At 40.7% G+C, this 23,041-nt stretch overlaps 1 protein-coding gene across 1 annotated transcript in view; it reads left to right on the forward strand.

Annotated features, from left to right (window-relative positions):
* Nucleotides 1-23,041, forward strand: part of LOC126109892 (uncharacterized) — a 76,212-nt gene that overhangs the window by 18,929 nt on the left and 34,242 nt on the right. Inside the window, exon 2 of the mRNA XM_049914980.1 lies at nt 15,566-15,642. Within this exon, the coding sequence (XP_049770937.1) occupies nt 15,571-15,642 (72 nt within the window). The 5' untranslated portion in view covers nt 15,566-15,570. The remainder of the gene's footprint in view (nt 1-15,565; nt 15,643-23,041) is intronic.

Here is a 23,041-nt window from a genome sequence, read left to right on the forward strand (position 1 = left end):
CCAATAATACCCACCACGATACTGCCAATCAGATGAAGGCTACACTTCGGTACATGTTTGGAAAACACTGCAACATCCTCCATACAGACCGGATCCTTCACCGTGTGATTTTCACATCCTCAGTGACCTGAAGAAAGACATCCGAAGACATCAGTTTCAATCAAATAAGGAAGTTGGTGTGGTTGGGAATCCATTAGTGGCCAACCACATTTTATGAAACAGGAATTGATCATCTCATCTCCCAGTGGGGTAAATATCTTAATGCTAGTGGTGATTACTTTTGAATGGAACATTCCATGGACCTGTTATGGTGGGTGTTCAGTTTTCATTTGACTGCTCATATAATGTAGCTGCTTTCACACATGGTCCTGCCTGTGACAACTGTGGCAGGCAGTGCGGGGTGCACATTTATCAACCAGAAAGGAATGATCCATGAGGTGGAGGATTGGGAGTAGGATAAGACTGCATTTTATTGGCAGGACACTTGGAAAAAGTAACAGATCTACTAAGGAGACTTCCTACACTACACTTGTCCATCCTTTTTTAGAATACTTCTGCATGGTATGGGATCCTTACCAGACAGAGTACATCAAAAAAGTTCAAAGAAGGGCGGAATAGGGGAGATGGCGTCATTGAAATGACACAGGGTTTGGGATGGACATCTTTAAAATAAAGGAATTTTTCACTGTAGAGGAATCTTCTCACAAAATTCAAGTGACCAACTTTCTCCTCCAAATGCAAAAATATATCGTTTAAACTGACATACATAGGGAGAAATGATCACCATGATAAAATATGGGAAATCAGAGCTCGTACAGAAAGATATAAGTATTTGTTCTTTTTGCGTGCTATATGAGATTGGAATAATAGGGAATTGTGAAGATGGTTCAATGAAAACTCTGCCAGGCACTTAAATGTGATTCACAGAGTATCCTTGTAGATGCAGATTTAGATGGGGTGGATAAGGATATTCCATACGTTGGGTGGGTGACAAAACCCTAATTTGGGTGATGTGGGTAGGAATTTGAGCAGGATATCCCTAATCTCAGGGCAGGATAAGTTGTCTTACTTGAACTTGATTATCTTAGTTGAACTTGACTTGCTTTATTGCTGCCATTTGATCATCACAGTCAGATAAATCTTTTGATATGTGGCTCAAATCTATTTTGTGGAACACTATTGTATTCAGAAATAAATTATCAGTTGCTGTTCTTTTCTTGTTGGAACTATTAGTGTGGGGTTCAGGCGAAAGTGGGACATCAGTTACTATAGAGGCACCCAGTTAGAACAACCCATGATGAAATTAGTGTTGAAATCTCTGGATATGATTTCTTCTTACTTAATTCTACTACATCTTATCATTTTTAAATTTTAATGAAGTTCAATATGACAGCTTAAGAATGCCAGCTTCAGAAAAATAACTAAACAATGATGGGTGCAGTATGAAGTGAAAATGGATATATGAAAATTCAACTTCAAAATGAAAATTCAAGTAAAATTAATTTACACAATTATAAGGTGCCAGTCTTCACACCCTATCAAAATATAGCCCCTAACTTTCTCAATATTGACAAAAACTTTTAACACAATAACACTTCCTTGTAGAGAACAGTGTCATGTAAAAAAGGTATGACATTAAAATTAACAACTGCTAAGTCATTAACATATAACACAAGTAATGATTGCCTTACCACTGTTCTGTGGGGCACGTCTCAAATTACTTCTGTGCACGGGGCTGTACATCGAAAGGCCAATGCTTCACAACTGCTTGCTTAATTGTGTGTCGGTCCTCCGCAATACATCAGAGTGTCTGCACAGCACAGATTTGACACATCCTGAGTTTGTTTATGAGGGTATGTGGCATTGTATGACTATGCACAGATCACACAATTCTGTATTGTGGGCCAGTGGGTCACAGATGTAGAGATGGTGCTTGGTGTCATCTCAGAAGTGCTCCACTGGGTCCAGATCAGGTGAACTTGGTGCCCAAGAAATCAATTTGCCTTCAATAACCTGTTCTGCGAACCACTGTAGCACAATTATGGTGTTATGAAATGGCCAGTTATTCTGTTAGCAAATACCATTGTCTTTGAGGGAGACAACAAGGGTGGAGAGATTAAGATGGCCTGCAATAATGTTCACGTAGTCCACAGGTTCACATTGCCACAAGTCCCACGTAAGCCCAGGTGAATGCCCCCATTGCAAAATACTGCTACCATCAGCCTGTAGCTGTGACACAGTGTGTTTTGAGCAGTCATTTGCCTGGATGATAGCGCATCCAAACGTGGCCGTCAACTTCGTGTAGCAAGAAACATATTCATCTGATAAGGTGACATCTTTCCACTGATTCAAGGTCCAATCACAATGATCCCAGGCCCACTCCAATCGTAACTGACAATGCTATTTGACAATGATACCTGACAATCATACCTGTACCAGAGGTACTGTCTCCCTTGCAGTAAGTACAGGATCTGTGATTTCTCATCCAGTTGACTGCAAGCAGCATGTCAATGGTAGATCTAACTATCCTGCACAGGGTGTATGAGGACCAGGGAGGATTCAGGGTGATGTACTGATCCCCCTACTGATCCCCCTAACCAACAAGTTTCAGGTCTGTCTTTCACTAAAACTGAAATTGAGCCCGTGGAACTTGCTTTAACTGTTTTGGAGGAACCTGTTTTGTCCAGTGTCAGAAGGAGACAAATGTAACAGGGCAGGCATCTATTAATTGTCGGCAGTTCAAACATATGCTGAAAGACAAAAGGCTATGCCAGCAGTCATTGAGGGAACAGCGGCTGGGAGAGAAGGTTGAGAAGACACCCTTGCGTGTAGAGTTTCAATGAAGCTCACAATTTGCAGCATTGTCCCCAGAACTGATCATGGCTCTTTGGTTCTGAGTTGAGTGTAATGCCTGCATGACTATGCAGCAGAGGCTTTGAAAGTTCTTGACAAGCTAGTCTGTAACTTCCTCGACTTCCACCATAGGGTTGACAATTGTATGGTCCACATAAATGGTGTAGGTGTGCACTACACATGAGAGGCTGCTACTTAGGTAGCTAACTGCGTGTGGAATGCACACAAGGGTTGTTTTAGAGTAGGTGACTCTCCAGCCAATCCAGATAATGACAGCTGTATGAATCCTAGAAGTATCAGTGTAAGATCAAAAGAAATGCCTCCCACAGGTGAGAGAACTAAAATTGTAATGGTAAATTGTTGAATCATTCGCAACAAACTGACAGAGTTTGAAGTGCTCATGAAAAGCACTGAATCTCACATAATACTAGGTACAGAAAGCTGACTGAAACCTCAAATTTATAGAAGTGAGATCTTTGGGGAAAATTTAAGTGTACAGGGTGAGTAAAATTAAAGTTAAACTTTCAAACACTGTAGAAATAACATCAGTGGTCAGAATGATGTCAAATTGCAATGAAATACTATTGTAGAAGAGGTAAAATGTATGGCAGAAGAAAAAAATAGTATTAAAATTGATCAATAGATGGAGCTGTATGTGTCAGAATATGTAAATGAAAACACCTGTCATGTGCATGACCCATTGAAGTTGGTATAAACATGCCAGATACACTGCTTTTTCTCCTTTTGTGCCAGCAATGTTCACCATGACTGTCTCAATGCAGGATCGTGTCCTGCTTGTAAAGCTGTATTACAAGAATGCTGACTGTGCACACATTGCTCTGCAGAAGTTCCAGACATTGAAGGGTTTGAAAAAGGTGTTTGTCTGATGACTGCCGTGGGTCTGGAGAAAATAATTTGGAAATTCAAAAAGAAGCATTCTTTTGGTGTGCAACCTGGTAGAGGGAGGAAATGAATTGACTCGATGCCAGTGAAAGCAATAGCCACAGCAATGCAGGAGATGGCGAGTGGTGGTGTGCAAACATGTAGTGCACAGGGAATTGCCTAAACATTGGACATACCCATGAGCACGGTGAGTAAAATCCTAAGAAACATTCTTCTTTGCTATCCATTCAAAATTACCCATGTGCAAAAAGTTGCTTCCTGTTGACCTGCCAGCAAGAGAGGCCTTTTCTTTAGAATTTCTTGCTTGCATGGAAGTGGATAATGATTGGCTGTGGAAGATTTTTTGGACAGACGAAGCCCACTTCCATCTGACAGGATATGTCAATATACAGAATTGATGATTATGCGCAGTGGAAAATCCACCCGCAAATCAACCAATACCACTTCATCCTGAAATGGTCGCTTTGTGGGTTTATGGCATCATTTATCATAGGGCTATATTTTCTTGAAGAGACAGGTGCTTCTGTTCCTGTTATTTGTACCATCACTGGTAAGCACTATGAATGTCTTTTGCGCAACCATGTCATTCCAGCTCTCCAACAGCGTGGATGTGTGGATGGGATCATTTTTATGCAAGATGGGACACCTCTGCACATTGAAAATCCAGTTAAGCAGCTGCTGAAGCGCCATTTCGGAAATGCTAGAATTATCAGCTACCATTTCCCTACAGTCTGGCTGTCCCGATCACCTGATCTTAATCCGTGTGACTTCTGGCTGTGGGGCTATCTGAAAGATGTTGTGTTCAGTGTTCCAGCTCCAAACTTGGCTGCACTGAAGGCATGCATTGTGCAACACATTCTGAATGTTACCCCGGAAACACTTCGATCAGTTGTGGAACATGCTGTTTCTCGATTTCAACTTGTTGCAGAAAATGGTGGACAGCATACTGAACGTGTTTAGTGCCAGTCACACAGAAACTAATAATCTGATTTGATTTTGAGTGATGCTTTTTATGCAGTTTTTGGCCTCATGACAATTAAAGCCCAGTGTGATTGAAGCTATTTATGTGGTTTTTGGCCTCAGGACAATTAAAAGAGCAGTCTAAGGCGCTGCAGTCATGGACTGTGCGGCTGATTCCGGCGTAGGCTCGAGTGCTCCCTCGGGCATGGGTGTATGTGTTTGTCCTTAGTAGTAGGTTAAGTAGTGTGTAAGCTTATGGACTGATGACCTTAGCAGTTAAGTCCCATAAGATTTCACACACATTTGAACATTTTTGACAATTAAAAACCGATTTTTCCCATCTGATGTGATATGACCTTGCCGTGGTGGATGGGCTTACATAACTAACAGTATCACACCTGTACACACATGCACACTGCGTAGTACAGTTTGTTTAACATCAAACATACACCTTAGGCATTGTTGTATGATTGACCTGTCATTTGTAGTCAACCACTATTAAATTATGATGCTTACAGTGCCATCTTTTCCTACATATGGTAACTATTTAGTTTTCTTCTGCCATGCATTTTCCCCCTTCTCTCATAATATTCCATTGCAATTTGATGTCGTACTGACCAGTGGTGTTATTTCTACAGCGGTTTGAAAGTTTTACTTTGATTATAATCACACTGTATACTGAAAGGATGGGCAATTGGGAAATGGAGGTGGTGCATTTGTCACAGTAGACAAGAAACTCAAATCCACTAAGGTAGAAATTGTAGTTGCATGTGAGATTGTTTGGGCAAGACTCAGGTGTGGCATAAAATGACAATCGGATCCTTCTATCACATACCAGACTCATCTCCTGATGTAACTGAAAACTTTAGAGAAAATCTCAGTTCACTTGTACATAAGTTCCCCAATCATATTGTAACCATCAGTGGAGACTTTAATCATCCAACAGTTAATTAAGTAAATTAATGTTTTTTTAGTGGTGTGCATGATAAGACATCCTGTGAAACTTAACTAAATGCCTTCTCTGAAAACTACCTAGAACAGATAGTTAGGAATCCCACTCTTGATGTAAATATATTGGATCTAATGGTAACAAACAGACCGGAGCTCCTTGAGGATGTTCACATTGAAACTGGTATCAGTGATCATGATGTGGTTGTGGCAACAATGACTACTAAAGTACAAAGGACAACTAAAACAAGCAGAAAGATACACATGTTCAGTAAATTAGATAAAAATCAGTAGTGTCATGTCTCAATGAGGAACTTGAAACTTTCAGCAGATGGTGGGAGCATGAAGGAGAATTCCACCTCAAGTTTAAAAGAACAATTTATAATGGGAGGGAAACTCCATTATATACAGTCACTGTAAAAAAACTTCTAAAGAAACAGAGATTACTGTATAATAGGTATATAGTAAAGTGTACAGCTATAGATAGAGAGATGCTGAATGAAACACATTCGGCTGTCAAGAGAGGATTGTGTGATGCCTTCAATGACTATTGTGGCAGAATATTGTCAAGTGATTCACAGAACACAAAGAAATTCTGATTGCATGTAAAGACTGTTAGTGGCACCAAAGTTAGTATCCAGTCCCTAGTGAATGAGAATGGAACTGAAACAGAGGGTAACAAAGCAAAAGCTGAAACACGCAACTCCATTTTCAAATGTTCCTTTGCAAAGGAAAATCCATGAGAACTGCCCCAGTTTAATCCCTGTACAACTTAAAAGATGAATGAAATAAGTACTAGTGTCAATGGTGTTGAGTAACAACAGAAATTGTTAAAACTGAACAAAGCTCCAGAGCCCAATGGAATCCCTGTCACAGTATATACTGATTTTTTGGCTGAGTTAGCTACTCTTCTAATTATAATCGACTGTAGATCCCTCAAACAAAAAACTGTGCCCAGTTCTTGGAAAAAGGCACAAGTCACACCTGTCTACAAGAAGGTTAGTAGAAGCGATCCACAAAACTACTGTCCAATATACAGGGCGTTTCAAAAAGAAAGAGCAGATTTCAAACATTTATTTCTCAAAAACTACAAATGATAGAAACACAATTCAAACGTTTCTTGTCAGAGAAAGGTTCAAAGTTTTTCAATGGTCCGCGCAGAAGTTCCATGCAAATCCGCAGTGGCGCTGGCGTTTGTTTGTAGGAAAATGGCGACGACACCACAGGAACGATCATTTTGTGTGCTGCAATTTGCAAAGTTAGAGTCCATTGTTGGTGTGCAACGTGCATTCCGCCGTCAATTCAACAAACAGCCGCCTCGTCATAAGCAAATTTATGAGTGGCATCACAGATTCGTAGAAGATGGTTGCATCTGCAAGCGAAAAAGCACGGGTCGTCCACGCACATCGGATGAAAATGTCGAGCGTGTCCGTGCAGCTTACGAAAGGAGCCCTAGAAAATCCACGACACGGGCAAGTCACGAACTAAACATGTCTAAAACAACGGTATGGCGCGTTCTGAGTAACCGTCTGCACATGAAGCCGTACAAACTGCAGTTATTGCAAGCATTGCGTCCTGACGACCACAACAAAAGGTTCGAATTTTCAACTGCAATTCTACAGGACATGGAAGAGGACAATTTTGCCGAACGATTAATTTTTTCAGATGAATCAACGTTTCACATTTCTGGTAAAGTTAATCGGCATAACGTACGAATTTGGGCGAGTGAAACTCCGAGGGACGTTATTCAACATGAAAGAGACTCACCAAAGGTTAACGTCTTTTGTGCAATTTCGGTAAACAAAGTTTATGGACCTTTCTTTTTCATGGAGAAAACTATCACAGGAACCATTTACCTGGACATGTTAGAAAACTGGCTATTTCCTCAACTTCAGGAATATTCAAATCACTTCATCTTCATGCAAGATGGCGCCCCACCACACTTCTCTGAACCTGTACGACGGTACCTAAATAACACCATTCCAGGACGGTGGATTGGAAGAGCAGGAGCACAAGATCAATGTCATCGTCTGTGGCCTCCCAGGTCACCAGACCTTACTCCCTGCGATTTTTATTTGTGGGGGTACATAAAGGACTGTGTTTATGTCCCACCTATGCCCGCTACTCTTCAAGAGGTACGACATCGAATTGTTGCGGCCGTGAATTCGGTAACTAAAGACCAGTTGCGTCGTGTGTGGCAAGAAATGAGATACCGGTTTGATATTTGTCGTGTAACAAATGGTGCTCATATTGAGGTACAGTTTTGATATTTGTTGTGTAACATTTGGTACTCATATTGAGTGAAGGACCGTTGGAATTGTGTTTCTATCATTTGTAGTTTTTGAGAAATAAATGTTTGAAATCTGCTCTTTCTTTTTGAAACGCCCTGTACTTGACATCAATTTATTGTAGCATCTTCGAACATATTCTGAACTCAAAGACAATGAGATATCTTGAAAGAAATGACCTCCTCAATTGATGATGTAAAGTGCAACTCACTCTTTTTCACATGCCACACTGAAAGCTTTGGATCAAGGCAATCAGGTAGATGCTGTATTTCCTGATTTCCAAAAAGCATTTGACTCAGAACCAACCTACACTTATTGTCAAAAGAATGATCATATGAGCTGTCAAGTGAAATTTGTGACTGTAATGAGGACTTCTTGGTAGGGCAGATGCAGCATGTTATCTCGGGTGGAGAGTCATCGTCAGATGTAGAAGTAACTTTGGATGAGTCCCAGGGAAGAGTGTTGTGACCCTTGTTATGCTATATATTAATGACCTTGCAGATAATATTAATAGTAAAATCAGGCTTTCTGCAGATGATGCAGTTATCTATAATGAAGTACTATCTGAAAGAAACTGCATAAATATTCAGTCAGATATTGATAAGATTTCAAAGTGGTGCAGAGATTGATAACTTGTTTTAATGTTCAGAAATGTAAAATTTTGCACTCAACAAAATGAAAAAAAAAAAAAAAAAACAACATAGTGTCCTATGATTACAATATCATTGAGTCACTGTTGAAATTGTCCAACTCATACAAATACCTGAGTGTAACACTTTGTAAGGATATGAAATGGAATGATCACATAGGTTCAGTCATGGGTAAAGCCGGTGGTAGACTTCACTTTATTGGTATTATACTGGGGAAGTGCAATCAATATGCAAATGAGATTGATTACAAATCACTTGTGTGAATGGTTCTAGAATATCGCTCAACTGTGTGGAATCCATTCCAAATAGGACTAGTAAGACATATCTCACGAAATTCCAATCACCAACTTTCTCCTCTGAATGCGAAAATATTTTGTTGACACCAACCTACACAGGGCGGAATGACCACCATGATAAAATAAGGGAAATCAGAGCTCATACGGAAAGATATAGGTGTTCATTCTTTCCGTGCACTATATGAGATTGGAATAATAGAGAATTGTAAAGGTGGTTCGATGAACCCTCTGCCAGGCACTTAAATGTGATTTGCAGAGAATCCATGTAGATGTAGATACAGAGAAGGGCAGCATGTATGCCCACAGGTTAGCTTAATCCATGAGAGAGTGTCACAGAGATGCTGAAGCAACTGAACTGGAAGACTCATGAAGATAGATGTAAACTATCCTGAGAAAGTCTATTAACAAAGTTTCAAGAACTGGTTTTGAATGATTACCCTAGGAATATCCTACAACCCCCTACATATTGCTCACATAAGGATCGTGAGTATAAGGTTAGAATAATTACTGCAAACACAGAGGCATCAAACAATCATTCTTCCTGTGCACCATACATGAATGGAAAAGGAAGAAACCCTAATAATTGATTCAATGAGATGTAGCCTCTGCCATGAATCTCACAGTGGTTTTCAGAGTATAGATGTAGATTTGGATGTAGGTGCTCTTGGGTTAACATAGGAACATGTAGTGTGTAACTGCCCACTCGGCAGTGGGCACTGGATATTATACTCTGGAACACTTATACCTGCACAAGTAATGTACTCTGCATCCACCCTTCCACAGACTGCTGCCTATGGTGCTTCACAGGGTGGATATTCCTCCAACCTCCATGTTCTGTGGCAAGGCATGGATGTCTGACAGCTTGTCACCTACTCACAGTTTCATGGTCCCTCGAGCACTTCCCACAGATGCTCGTGACAGTAGGACACAAACACCAGACCACCTCTGCCATTTCCCAGATGATCACTCCCAGGTGCTTCATCAAACAGAGCACATTGGAAAAAGACTGCTATATATTATCACATACCAAAATAACAAGGATAGGTCCCCAACAGTGAGACTGACTTTTGGAAACCACCTATGTGGTATTGTAGGTTAAGGTCCCAGGTATCACACATTGCAGCCATTCACCCTGGTGGGCCCATGTTTGTGAGTAATTGATGAAAAAATTTCAGAATTTTGCTTGAAACTCAGACGCATTAAAAAAGCATCACCTTACTGTTTGTGAGGTGCAATGGATAGGGTAAGGCCTTGATGTGCAGAAGGTTGTGCATTTGCATCTCAGCTGGTACTTCAATTTTGTTACCTTTAAATCTTTATGGAAATGACTTTGATCATTATTTTTATTCATTTAATTGGTTTAAATGTAATTTTTTATTTTTGCGCTTTTGCCACATCATTTTAATTATCTTATGAACCTTAACTTTTTCATTTGTTCTTATTTTTTTCTTTGTATCATCCTTTTCCATTCAGGACTTTTTGTGAATGTCAGTTTAATTACATTTATCTTTTATAATATTTAAGTACTTGAAAAAGCCAAACTGTTAGGTAAGAAACAAAAGATGACAAAATCTCTCAATACTGACTGTGCAATGGTGTCAAAAATGTATTTTTCGTTACAAGATGTGCATTTTTTTTTATCATCATACAAACATTTAAAACAAAGACTAAATTACTGCTGCACTGTGAATGACATAACACAGATGAAAGTTTAACCGAAAGAAGGGATTGTAAATAAAATGAAATTCAAGCAAAGTGAGGAATATAAATAGTGAATGCAACAACATGGGTGAAGACACAGGATGACAAAACTAAAGAAATTAAATCAAAATCAATATATAAAATTAGTTAAATTCACATTAAGAAAGATTTCAAGGCATTAAAGTTATAGGAAGAAAAAAGGTGATACAATGATTAACATCATGTGACATAGGATTAGCAATAAAAAATTGTATTTAAACCAAAGAACTGAATAAAAATAATAATCAGAGCAATTTCAATAAAGATTTGAAGATGAAAAGATTGAAGTATCTGGCAAGATTTGAACCTGACTTTCTGCATGTGAAGGATTTACCCTATCCATTACATCATGCAAACAGTTAATACAATGATACTTTTTAATGCTACTGTCCATCATGCAAAATACCAAATCATTATTATTATAATTTTTTTCCCCCCCATCAGGTTGACTGGCTGCAGAGTGGGATACGTGGGCTCTTAGCCTGTTACCATACAGATGGTTTCAAAAAGTCAATCTCACCGATTGGCATCTCTCCTTTTAAGCCCCTCACCAGATTCTGACAAAACACACATGCATTCATACATGCGTAAGTCACACACACATGGTCACTGTCATCTGTATGCGGTAAGTCCCAATTTGTGTGGAGGATGGCAGTGGTGGCCAATTCCTCCACATCCGGGCCATATCATCACTACAATGCTTTGATTCCCCGTTCACCTCTGCTCTGCTATACAGGGTGTAAACCCCGATAACCGATAACTGTTTCAACATGCCACAGAGGTGTGGAGGACGTTAAGATGAACAAGCTTTATTTATTTATTTATTTAGATTCTTTTTGTGGAGCCATCAATATGATGGCTTTTGCAAATGTCAAGAACAGTTACAATCATAAAATGCATTTTTATCTTAGCCTTACAGGTAGTAATTAAACAGTAAATTGATGCTTGTCAAAATACATTACATCATACACATATTAATACAGCAGGTTATTTTTTTATACATTACTTTACAGCTCTTAAACTTAACCGTTTAAAATTTGTTGAGAGAATAGAGAAACTTCTCAATTAAGAATTCTTTTAGTTTTGATTTTAATTGATTTTTATTACTGTTTTTCCCATGTCCATTAGTATATGGGCTCTGGTCTCTCATTTTTAATCTTATTCTTTGTCAGTAGTAATTTCTTTGGAACTGGTGTTGTGGTCATGTATAGCACTACATTTAGTTACTTCAGTTTTCTGTGAGACAAAAAAGTAATTAATTTATAAAGATAAAAAGAGTATATAGTGAAGTACTTGTGTTGTCCAAAAACATCACGGCAAGAGTCTTTATAGCCTACTCCACATATAATCCTTAACCCTATTTCTTGTAGCAATAGTACTCTGTTAAGGTGAATGTCTGCAGCACAACCCCATATTTATATACAGTAGCTAAGATGGCGATAGACTGACCCATATACACAGTTTTAAGCGCGTGAGTGGGCACCATTGTGGACAGTTGGCTAAGAAGATACAGCCCATTGCTGCCTTTTTTACATATAGCATTAATGTGGCTAATCCACTGCAGGTTTGGGTCCAGACGGACCCCTAGAAATTTACACCCATTTGCTTCCTCTGCCACTATGCCGCATACCTCATTTACACATGAGTGGTGTGAGCTGCCAGTTGTAAATATTAGCATCTAGGATTTATTTTCATTGGCCTTTAATCCTTGTGCATGAAAATATGAACTTAATTCTAGCATCCCATTAGTTGCTGAAAATTTCAGTTCCTCGCAATCTTTACCAAGAAATAAAATTGAGGTGTCATCAGCATAACTTACAAAGTGCGAGTTAATGGTGTGTACGTCATTAATATATGTCAAACAGAGGAAAGGTCCAAGAATTGAGCCTTGAGGGACTCCCTGTGCCACTGTTTCACTTGTGGATTTAAAAGTTAAGATATTATTGTCAATTTGACGTGTACGTTTGGTACACTGCTTCCAATCCACCAGATAGGTGGGTAGAAGTTTCATTGATGCATCCCTGATATTGTATGCCCAGAGTTTTTGTAATAGAAGCTCAGGGTTTACTGAGCCAAAAGCTTTGCTCAAGTCAAGGGATATTCTGGCTGTGTGCATACCCCATTCTGAATTGCTATATACTTCATGGAAGGAACTGGTAACAGCAGTGGCCGTGCTTAGGTCTTTCCTAAACCCATGCTGCGATTTGGTAAGCATTTTATGTCTTGAGAAAAATGTTGAGAGTTGTGCTAGGGTAACTGTTTCAAATATTTTACTGAAGGTAGGGATTAGTGATATCGATCTATAATTTGAAACTTCTTCTTTACTTCCCTTCTTATGGATTGGCTGTATTACACTTATTTTTAAGGCATTCTGGTATATGTTTTCATTAATACTACAATTGATAAGATAGGTAAGGAGTTTAATTATTTCATTGGCATATTTCTTTAACACCACACTTGAGATATCATCCAATACAGATGAATGCTTGTTCTTTAGCTTTTGTATTGTGTTAAATGTTTACTGTTGATTCACCTCCGTAAATTCGAGCTCTGTACCATTCGTGACATCATTTGGTGTGCCAGCCTGTAGATCTATAATAGGTGCTGGTTGGTCAAAATTAGAGATAAAATGGTTATTGAATAAATTACATACTTCACTTGGATCTTTCACTAGATGGCCCTCATGTCTAATGCTAACTGGTTCACTCTGTCCCTTGCTCGTGACTTCACAATGTTTATTGATTAGTCTCCAGGATACCTTACCTATGTTGGCTGAATGCTCTATTGCATCATTGTTTATCTGTTTCCTCAAGAGTAAAAGGTCTGTCTTAAAAGTTTTTTTGGCTTGATTGTACTTTTCCTTAAATATATGTAGCTTTGTTTCCTTATATAAGCAGTCAAGATCGTATATATTCTGCCTTAACTTAATCAGCCTAGGTGTAAGTTTCAGCCTAGTATTACTTTCAAGATGACTGTTGGTTCGTACCTTGGTAATTTCTTTGAGAGAGCAGCAGCAGCTGAAATGCTTCAGCACTGTCCTATACAATTTTTCCCATTTTTTCCTGGCCATTTAATTTGGTAAATAGTGTCCCATTTCTCCTCTGCTAAATTAGCTTTGAAGGCACTGATGTTGGTGCTATTCAGGATCTTCTCAATTATCTTAGTTGCCGTTGGTACAGCAAACCTTAAATATTGTAACACTTGACAATAGTGATCTGAGTAAAGAAAATCAACAGTTTGAAAGTTAACACTGTCTTTTATATTTTTGTTGACTATTACATAATCTATTGTACTGGAGCTTGACTCTGTTACTCTAGTGTCAGAGTTCACTATATTTGTGATATTATATGAGTTTAATATATCTGTTATTTTCAAATAGGTTATACTACAGGAGTTTGCATCAATATTTAAGTCTCCAACTATGCTAAGGTCAGTGGGGCCTGCTTGTCTAATTGCCCTGTTAAGTCTATCAAGATAGTACAACACATCTGTATTTGGTGGGCAGTACATACTAATAACTTTATGTTTGGCTAACCTGCTTGAATGAGTGTTTATGTGGACAACACCAGCCATTTCAATTGTTTCTTCTTTGCAGTATTGTTCAACAAATGAAACTTTCTTAAATGTAAGATGTTCATTTACAAATATTGCCAGCCCACTCCCTTTGTGTTGTTGCCTGCAGTAGCTATCTGCTAGCACATAACCTTCTAATTTGTAATACTCAATTTCATTGTCTTTTAGTCCATGTTCTGTCATTACTAACAAGTGTGGTGAATTCTCATCCACAAATACTTGCAGCAAATTGAGTTTATTCCTGAGATACTGCACATTTAGATGCATTATCCTAAAGGGCACTGATATTTTACAACACTTTGTGACATGGTATTATGAATCAGTTGAATCATTACACAAGTCTTTAACACTGCACTGTAATGACAATTTACTCACTTCCAAGACGATTTCTTCAGCATATGAACAGGGCTCTTTCCAACCCAAGGGGTTGCCGACCTTCGTTGAAGGCTTTTACCCAATGTGCCATTGTTCTGTATGGCAATGCTGATTCCTCACATGTCTCTTGAAGACCTTGATGACATTGCCATGCTGTATGAACTCTGCCACATTCAATCTAGATCCAAGTCTGTTGTTCCTGTTTCAAAAACATAGTGACACCATTACGTTAGACCGCTCTCTCACAAGTTATTGTTTTTCCCTCGATTGTGCGCACGCTGGTGACATCGGACAGGCGAGTCCATTTGCTTGGAGGTAAGGTGGGTATGTCAAGAATGTGTGCTATCAGCGACAATAGCAGATCCATTGCATAGTGTCTTCACAGCAGTGTTGCCACTATTTAAGTTCCAACTTACGTAATGTTGAAGAAGGCCTTGTTGGCTGTTCACTGCATCTACTGTGTTTTTCTGTTGTTTGAAACCACACTGACTCTTTAGAATAATAGAATATTTTGCAATGATTTTCTGGATTTGGGCAATAGCAACTTTTTCAAATACTTTGGGTATTACTGGGAGAACTGAGATAGGATAATAACTTTCCATGATCTCTCTTGATCCCTTTTTGAAAAGTGGTTTGACTGCAGCATATTTCAGTATCTCTGGGAAGCACCCCTCTTCAAAACATTGATTCATTATTTGAGCTAGTGGGTTTGCAAATTTTTGTGTACTGCTTTAATAATTTTAGTGGATATTCCATCCCAACCTTCAGAGTTTTTGTTTCTTTTAATGTTAGAATTGCATTTTCTTCATCCTTTAGGTGGGCAGTGGCCATTATGTTGCAGCTCATCAGTGTTTCTCTGTCCAAAGTAATGTCCTACATTCTCTCTATTCACCTCAACTATCAAACCCTAACCTAACCTAACATAAACTGAGATACGGCTGTCAGTGTTTACCCTCTATCTGTGTGATACTGCCCGCAGGTGCAATGCTGTACATGGAGGAGTGCGGGGCGTGCTCACTGCCAGCGGCCGCCCAGACAGCAGGCGTCGTCTCTCTGGTGAGTGGGTACTTCTTTTACTGTGCCTGTTCTGATGTACCCTACTTCTTCATAGCTTTACTAAAATGTTATGTTTTCAGGAAAAAATGATTTGGCAGGTATTTACTTGGCCACATAACCCAAAACTCATCACTCCATCCCAGCAGTGAAGTGAACAGTTTTAGATTAACAATCAAAAGCTTCTTGTAATCATAGCTTACACATAACTCGGATGCAGGATTAACAGTGCCCAGATAATCATTTCTTAACAACCTGACCTACTTTTCTTGCAACATAATGTTAGTTGTGCATTATTACAATTAAGGTAATTATAAAAATTTATAATTTTTTATGAGTTTTAAAAATATGTTTTAGTACTCTTTCTCACCTCCTTTTGCAATTTGGTATCTGATATTATTCCCTGATCAAAGGGCTGTTTATATTTTTTTATGTTCAAATTGGGCTCTGGTTTCATGATTATATATACACTCCTGGAAATGGAAAAAAGAACACATTGACACCGGTGTGTCAGACCCACCATACTTGCTCCGGACACTGCGAGAGGGCTGTACAAGCAATGATCACACGCACGGCACAGCGGACACACCAGGAACCGCGGTGTTGGCCGTCGAATGGTGCTAGCTGCGCAGCATTTGTGAACCGCCGCCGTCAGTGTCAGCCAGTTTGCCGTGGCATACGGAGCTCCATCGCAGTCTTTAACACTGGTAGCATGCCGCGACAGTGTGGACGTGAACCGTATGTGCAGCTGACGGACTTTGAGCGAGAGCGTATAGTGGGCATGCGGGAGGCCGGGTGGACGTACCGCCGAATTGCTCAACACGTGGGGCGTGAGGTCTCCACAGTACATCGATGTTGTCGCCAGTGGTCGGCGGAAGGTGCACGTGCCCGTCGACCTGAGACCGGACCGCAGCGACGCACGGATGCACGCCAAGACCGTAGGATCCTACGCAGTGCCGTAGGGGACCGCACCGCCACTTCCCAGCAAATTAGGGACACTGTTGCTCCTGGGGTATCGGCGAGGACCATTCACAACCGTCTCCATGAAGCTGGGCTACGGTCCCGCACACCGTTAGGCCGTCTTCCGCTCACGCCCCAACATCGTGCAGCCCGCCTCCAGTGGTGTCGCGACAGGCGTGAATGGAGGGACGAATGGAGACGTGTCGTCTTCAGCGATGAGAGTCGCTTCTAGTTGGTGCCAATGATGGTCGTATGCGTGTTTGGCGCCGTGCAGGTGAGCGCCACAATCAGGACTGCATACGACCGAGGGACACAGGGCCAACACCCGGCATCATGGTGTGAGGAGCGATCTCCTACACTGGCCGTACACCACTGGTGATCGTCGAGGGGACACTGAATAGTGCACGGTACATCCAAACCGTCATCGAACCCATCGTTCTACCATTCCTAGACCGCCAAGGGAACGTGCTGTTCCAACAGGACAATGCACGTCCGCATGTATCCCGTGCCACCCAACGTGCTCTAGAAGGTGTAAGTCAACTACCCTGGCCAGCAAGATCTCCGGATCTGTCCCCCATTGAGCATGTTTGGGACTGGATGAAGCGTCGTCTCACGCGGTCTGAACGTCCAGCACGAACGCTGGTCCAACTGAGGCGCCAGGTGGAAATGGCATGGCAAGCCGTTCCACAGGACTACATCCAGCATCTCTACGATCGTCTCCATGGGAGAATAGCAGCCTGCATTGCTGCGAAAGGTGGATGTACACTGTACTAGTGCCGACATTGTGCATGCTCTGTTGCCTGTGTCTATGTGCCTGTGGTTCTGTCAGTGTGATCATGTGATGTATCTGACCCCCGGAATGTGTCAATAAAGTTTCCCCTTCCTGGGACAATGAATTCACGGTGTTCTTATTTCAATTTCCAGGAGTGTAGAACTTGCACTATTAGTGAAATACTTAATGACATTTTCCCTGATTTGCATAAAAGATTGGTATTAGTATAATAGATGAACCCACTTGGTGCAGTAAGGATACCCAGTTTTATTAAGTAGTTCTTTACAATGAGACCTACTATATTTCTAGTTATTATTGTTGTGGAGCTTTTCCAAGTTAAAAAATTGTGTCAATTTTTGCGCCTGTTTGAGAAAGACAGAGTTGTCTTTAGCAAGGTTGCAATGTGAGAAGACTGCAGCAAAATGTAGAAAGACCTGCCAATGATCAACAACTGATGCAAGCACTGACAGTTGACCGGGAATGTAGATAAATGTAACATTTTGCACATAAATGGGTGGAGAGATCCATCACTGTGGATTAGACTGTTTGCAAAAACAGACATAATGTCTTATGGGATAACAGCAATCAGTGATTTTATAATGTTACTTAAAATCCGTCTTGATTGCAATTTTTTTTTTTTTTTTTTTATTATTCATATGACCGGTTTCGGTTCATTCAGAACCATCTTCAGATCTGATATTTCAGTTACAGGAGTAACCTGTCCAAGTCTAGCAACTTTCACATGCTACGTCACATGTGAAAGTTGCTAGATTTGGATGGGTTACTCCTGTAACTGAAATATCAGATCTGAAGATGGTTCTGAATGAACCGAAACTGGTCATATGAATAATAAAAATAAAAAAATAAAAAAAATTGCAATCAAGGCGGATTTTAAGTAACATAATAAGATTGGACTGTTGGTGATAAATAATTGGAAACAGTAACAACTGTAAAATATCTATACTTCAATTAGAATAATTTTGCAATTGACATTTTTGTGAGTCAGTGATAGGGAACAGCCGCATATCGACCATAGTTCTTTTTCAAGTGCCATGTGCTCACCATGTCACCTATTTTGCAGGTTCTGGCAGAGCCTCATCAAATGTGGCTGGCTGCAAGCCAAAACACTGTCTCCTCCACTGCAGTCTGTCATTCAAAAAGTTATTTAATTGAAGTAAAGGAGTAACTGTCCAGAGTGGCCTCAAATAAAATGACCACATCAAGCTAACTGTAGAAAAAGAAGCAGCCTGGATAAGATTCATTGGAAGAATGTCTAAGAAATGTAACTCATCCATGAAAGATGTGGATTATGAAACACTAATTTGAAAGATTCTTGAGTATATCTCGTTCACTGGGACACTTACCAGGTTCAATTAATAGAACAGATAGAGAATGTGTGATGAAGAATGGTCTGTGCAATTTGTCACAGGTTCATTAAGAAAGTGCAAGTGAATTTCAGAGGTGTGATCTCTCAGGATTTTGAGTGCAACTGATTAATAAGGCGTTTCCAGGTGTTCTGGCGAGTTCTCATTTCCATTTCCTGCACAATATTTTGACAGCTGACCCATCCGTCTTCTTCAGGTGCTGAAACTTTTGCCGTTATGAGTACTGGATGCTTGGATTCCATACATACTCTAAACTAATGTCACTCTCAAGCCACTATTTTGTTAGGGAGCTCAATGTCATGAGAGATCAGTCTTACGTATGGTGGATATTATCGAATCTGCATATGTTGTCGAAAATCTCCTCTCCTTAGAGTGACGTGATGTGACACCTCAAGTTTTCTCAGCACGTTGTGAGGAACATTAGTGTCACAGACGACTAAAACAACTGAGTAAATCAGCTGTTAATGAGCACTGCTTAAAATGCAATTGTAAAATGAAATACAATGAAACCAGTATTGTGGGGCAAATGCCAAGTTTCTAGGACAACATCATTAAGGAATCTATCAAAATAAAGAAATCAGAAAAACTGGGTCAGAGTTCTCAGTTTAAATAATGCCAATTTAACTGAAAATGGAGTCACATGTTTCTTGACAGAGCATAGGGGAACGATGCGGGTACCCCGCACCACCATACTAGGCAAGGTCCTAATGGAGGTGGTTTGCTGTTGCCTTCCTCCGACCATAATGGGAATGAATGATGATGATGAAGATGACACAACAACATCCAGTCATCTCAGGGCAGATGAAAATTCCTGACCCTGCCGGGAATCGAACCTGGGACCCCGTGCTCGGGAAGCAAGAAAGTTACCGCGAGACCTCAAGCTGCGAAATTAATTTAAATAATTTATTAAAATATTGCTGGCTATGGAATCCATCAGAGTTGGAAAACACAGAGGGAATTTGCATTTCACGGAATATCGCTGCAAACTCTGAAGAACGAAAGAGCATCAAAGGGCACAGAGGACACTGAGAATCAAACTTGGCTACAAACAGTGGTACAAGACTGGCATTACTTCACACGGTAATTGGAGTCTAGGCAGTGAGTAGATATTGCAGCGAAACATAGTAAGAAAATGGAAATGACAGCTCGGCAGAATATGTGGAAGCACATCACATCATTAGCTGTAGAGATGATCACAAGCTCCAGTGCCAGATGTTACGAGAGAGGTGTTATGCATTGTACAGAAGTTTACTGTTCTTAGAGTTCTTAGAGTCTATGATCTGAGAACATTTTACTTCTTTCCACATAAATCTCAGAAATGGTCATGCTGCAAAAATCAGAGATATTACAGCATGTATGGAGGTTTCCCAATAACATTTCTCCCCTCACACCATTCAGAAAAGGAACCCGAAAGTACTGACTGCTACATGCTGTAAGATGGCTTGTGGAGTGTACATGCAGATGTGTGCTGTGCCACACATTCTACAGTGTACACTACTGGCTATTAAAATTGCTACACCAAGAAGAAGTGCAGATGATAAACGGATATTCATCGGACAAATATATTATACTAGAACTGACATGAGATTACATTTTCACGCAGTTTGGGTGCATAGATCCTAAGAAATCAGTACCCAGAACAACCACCTCTGGCCGTAATAACAGCCTTGATACACCTGGGCATTGAGTCAAACAGAGATTGGATGGCGTGTACAGGTACAGCTGCCCATGCAGCTTCAACACGATACCACAGTTCATCAAGTGTAGTGACTGGCGTATTGTGACGAGCCAATTTTTCGGCCACTATTGACCAGACGTTTTCAATTGGGGAGATATCTGGATAATGTGTTGGCCAGGACGGGGCCCGTACAGGACCTGCAAGATGTGGCCGTGCATTATCTTGCTGAATTGTAGGGTTTCGCAGGGATTGAATGAAGGGTAGAGCCACGGGTCGTAACACATCTGAAATGTAACGTCCACTGTTCAAAATGCCATCAATGCGAAAAAGAGGTGACAGAGACGTGTAACCAATGGCACCTCATACCATCACGCCGGATGATACGCCAGTATGGCAATGACGAATTCACGCTTCCAATGTGCGTTCACCGTGATGTCGCCAAACATGGATGTGACCATCATGATGCTGTAAACAGAACCTGTATTCATCTGAAAAAATGACATTTTGCGATTCATGCACCCAGGTTCATCATTGAGTACACCATCACAGGTGCTCCTGTCTGTGATGCAGCATCAAGGGTAACCGCAGCCATGGTCTCTGGGCTGTTAATCCATGCTGCTGCAAACATCGTCGAACTGTTCATGCAGATGGTTGTTGTTTTCCAAATGTTGACTCAGGGATCGAGACGTGGCTGCACGATGCATTACAGCCATGCGGATAAGATGCCTGTCATCTCGGCTGCTAGTGATAGGAGGCCTTTTGATCCAGCACGGCATTCCATATTACCCTCCTGAACCGACCGATTCCATATTCTGCTAACAGTCATTGGATCTCAACCAACACGAGCAGCAATGTCACAGTGTGATAAACCACAATTGCGATAGGCTACAATCCGACCTTTATCAAAGTCGGAAACGTGATGGTTTGCATTTCTTCTCCTTACACGAGGCATCACAACAACGTTTCACCAGGCAACGCCGGTCAACTGCTGTTTGTGTATGAGAAATCGGTTGGAAACTTTCCTCATGTCAGCGTGTTGTAGGTGTTGCCACCTGCGCCAACCTTGTGTGAATGCTCTGAAAAGCTAATCATTTGCATATCACAGCAGCTTCTTCCTGTCGGTTAAATTTCACGTCTGTAACACGACATCTTCGTTGTGTAGCAATTTTAATGGCCAGTAGTGTATTTATTCCTTAATGAAATTTGTCAGAAATAATATACCTTTTTTTTTTTTTTTTTTTTTTTTTTCAAACCTACAGCTCAGTCCATGCAGTTAATACCAATAATCTAGACTGTGCAACAGAATTAAAGGACTACTTTTTTTGAAACTCCTTAATTCCCACACATTGTCATGCTAAATATGAAATTTAGCTCAAAGGTGCATGCAGCCTTCTTCCACAATGGTGCAAAACCCTTGTCACATTGCCCTTGGTCTCAACAACACTTCAAACAGCAAGGTGTCAACACATTGGAGAAAAAGCTACAGCTCAGAAGTTTGTGTAACCTGTAAGATGGGTTAATGACGTGGCACCAAATTTTACCACAATTCTGCCCAATGCCACTGTGGATGCATCACATGATGAGAAGGTAATCACAGCCCTCTTACCTCCATTTCATCTCTGTGACGGAGATCAGAACTGTGATGCACCTCATTGAACTCACAGTTTTCTTATGATTGTGGAAAACATTCTGGGCTCACCTCTGCTCAGAACTGGCACAGAAACGCCTTGGGGGGTGGGGGGGGGGGGAGGATGGTATTAAGAATCTCAGTGAAACCACACGTTTCCCTGAGGCATCATTCCTACACATTTTTTGCTCAAAAACAACAGTTCACAGTGTGACGAACGACAAGATGTTCTTGACAACTGTGACACTGCTGACATCCTCAGATGTTTAGACCATTTTATAAAGACACATTGGGAATGCATCCCCATTAAACGTGATCTGACCCTTTTGGAGTGCAACACGACTGCAATTTTTGCTCCTGTGCACAGGTTGGAGCCCTTTGGGATCATCCAACACCATTTGACAAGGTTTGAATGTGATCCAAAGCAGCAAAGGGTGCTTATGGTTCTGCGTACCTTGTGTTTTGCAACCTCCTGCGGCATGATAATGGGAGGAGGAGGGGCGGGGGGTGGGAGGGGGGTGGAACTCTCAACACCGTTTGATGAAAGTTTGAAAGCAGTTCAAAGCAGCTTATGCTTCTTCATTCGTGCTGTATTGTGTCCTCCTTTGACATGTGTGTGAATAAAATGGCAAAGGGTTCTTCCCAGGCTGCCCAGTTTGGCAAAACCCTCGGTGCCACCCGCCCACCTCTGTCAAGTACCTTAAAAATGTGCCTATAGGGACAGAACCTCCAACAAGTGTACCAGTCACCTGCAGTCAGGCTACGCTGCTGCTCGTGCACTTGATAGCAGGACATCCTGAATCTTCAAATGCCTAGGACTTCATCGTGGGTTCTGTCTGTACAGGTACATCTTTAAAATTCTCAGTGAAGTTGTGCAGGTGGCTTACAGCAACCCTTTGCCATTTTATTCACAGACGTGCCAATATCGTATCCTCCGTGATCACGCCATCACGAGACAACAGGAAATATGAGCACTGAAA

This window comes from Schistocerca cancellata, chromosome 12 (genome assembly GCF_023864275.1).
Source record: "Schistocerca cancellata isolate TAMUIC-IGC-003103 chromosome 12, iqSchCanc2.1, whole genome shotgun sequence".
In the NCBI taxonomy this organism is placed as follows: domain Eukaryota; kingdom Metazoa; phylum Arthropoda; class Insecta; order Orthoptera; family Acrididae; genus Schistocerca; species Schistocerca cancellata.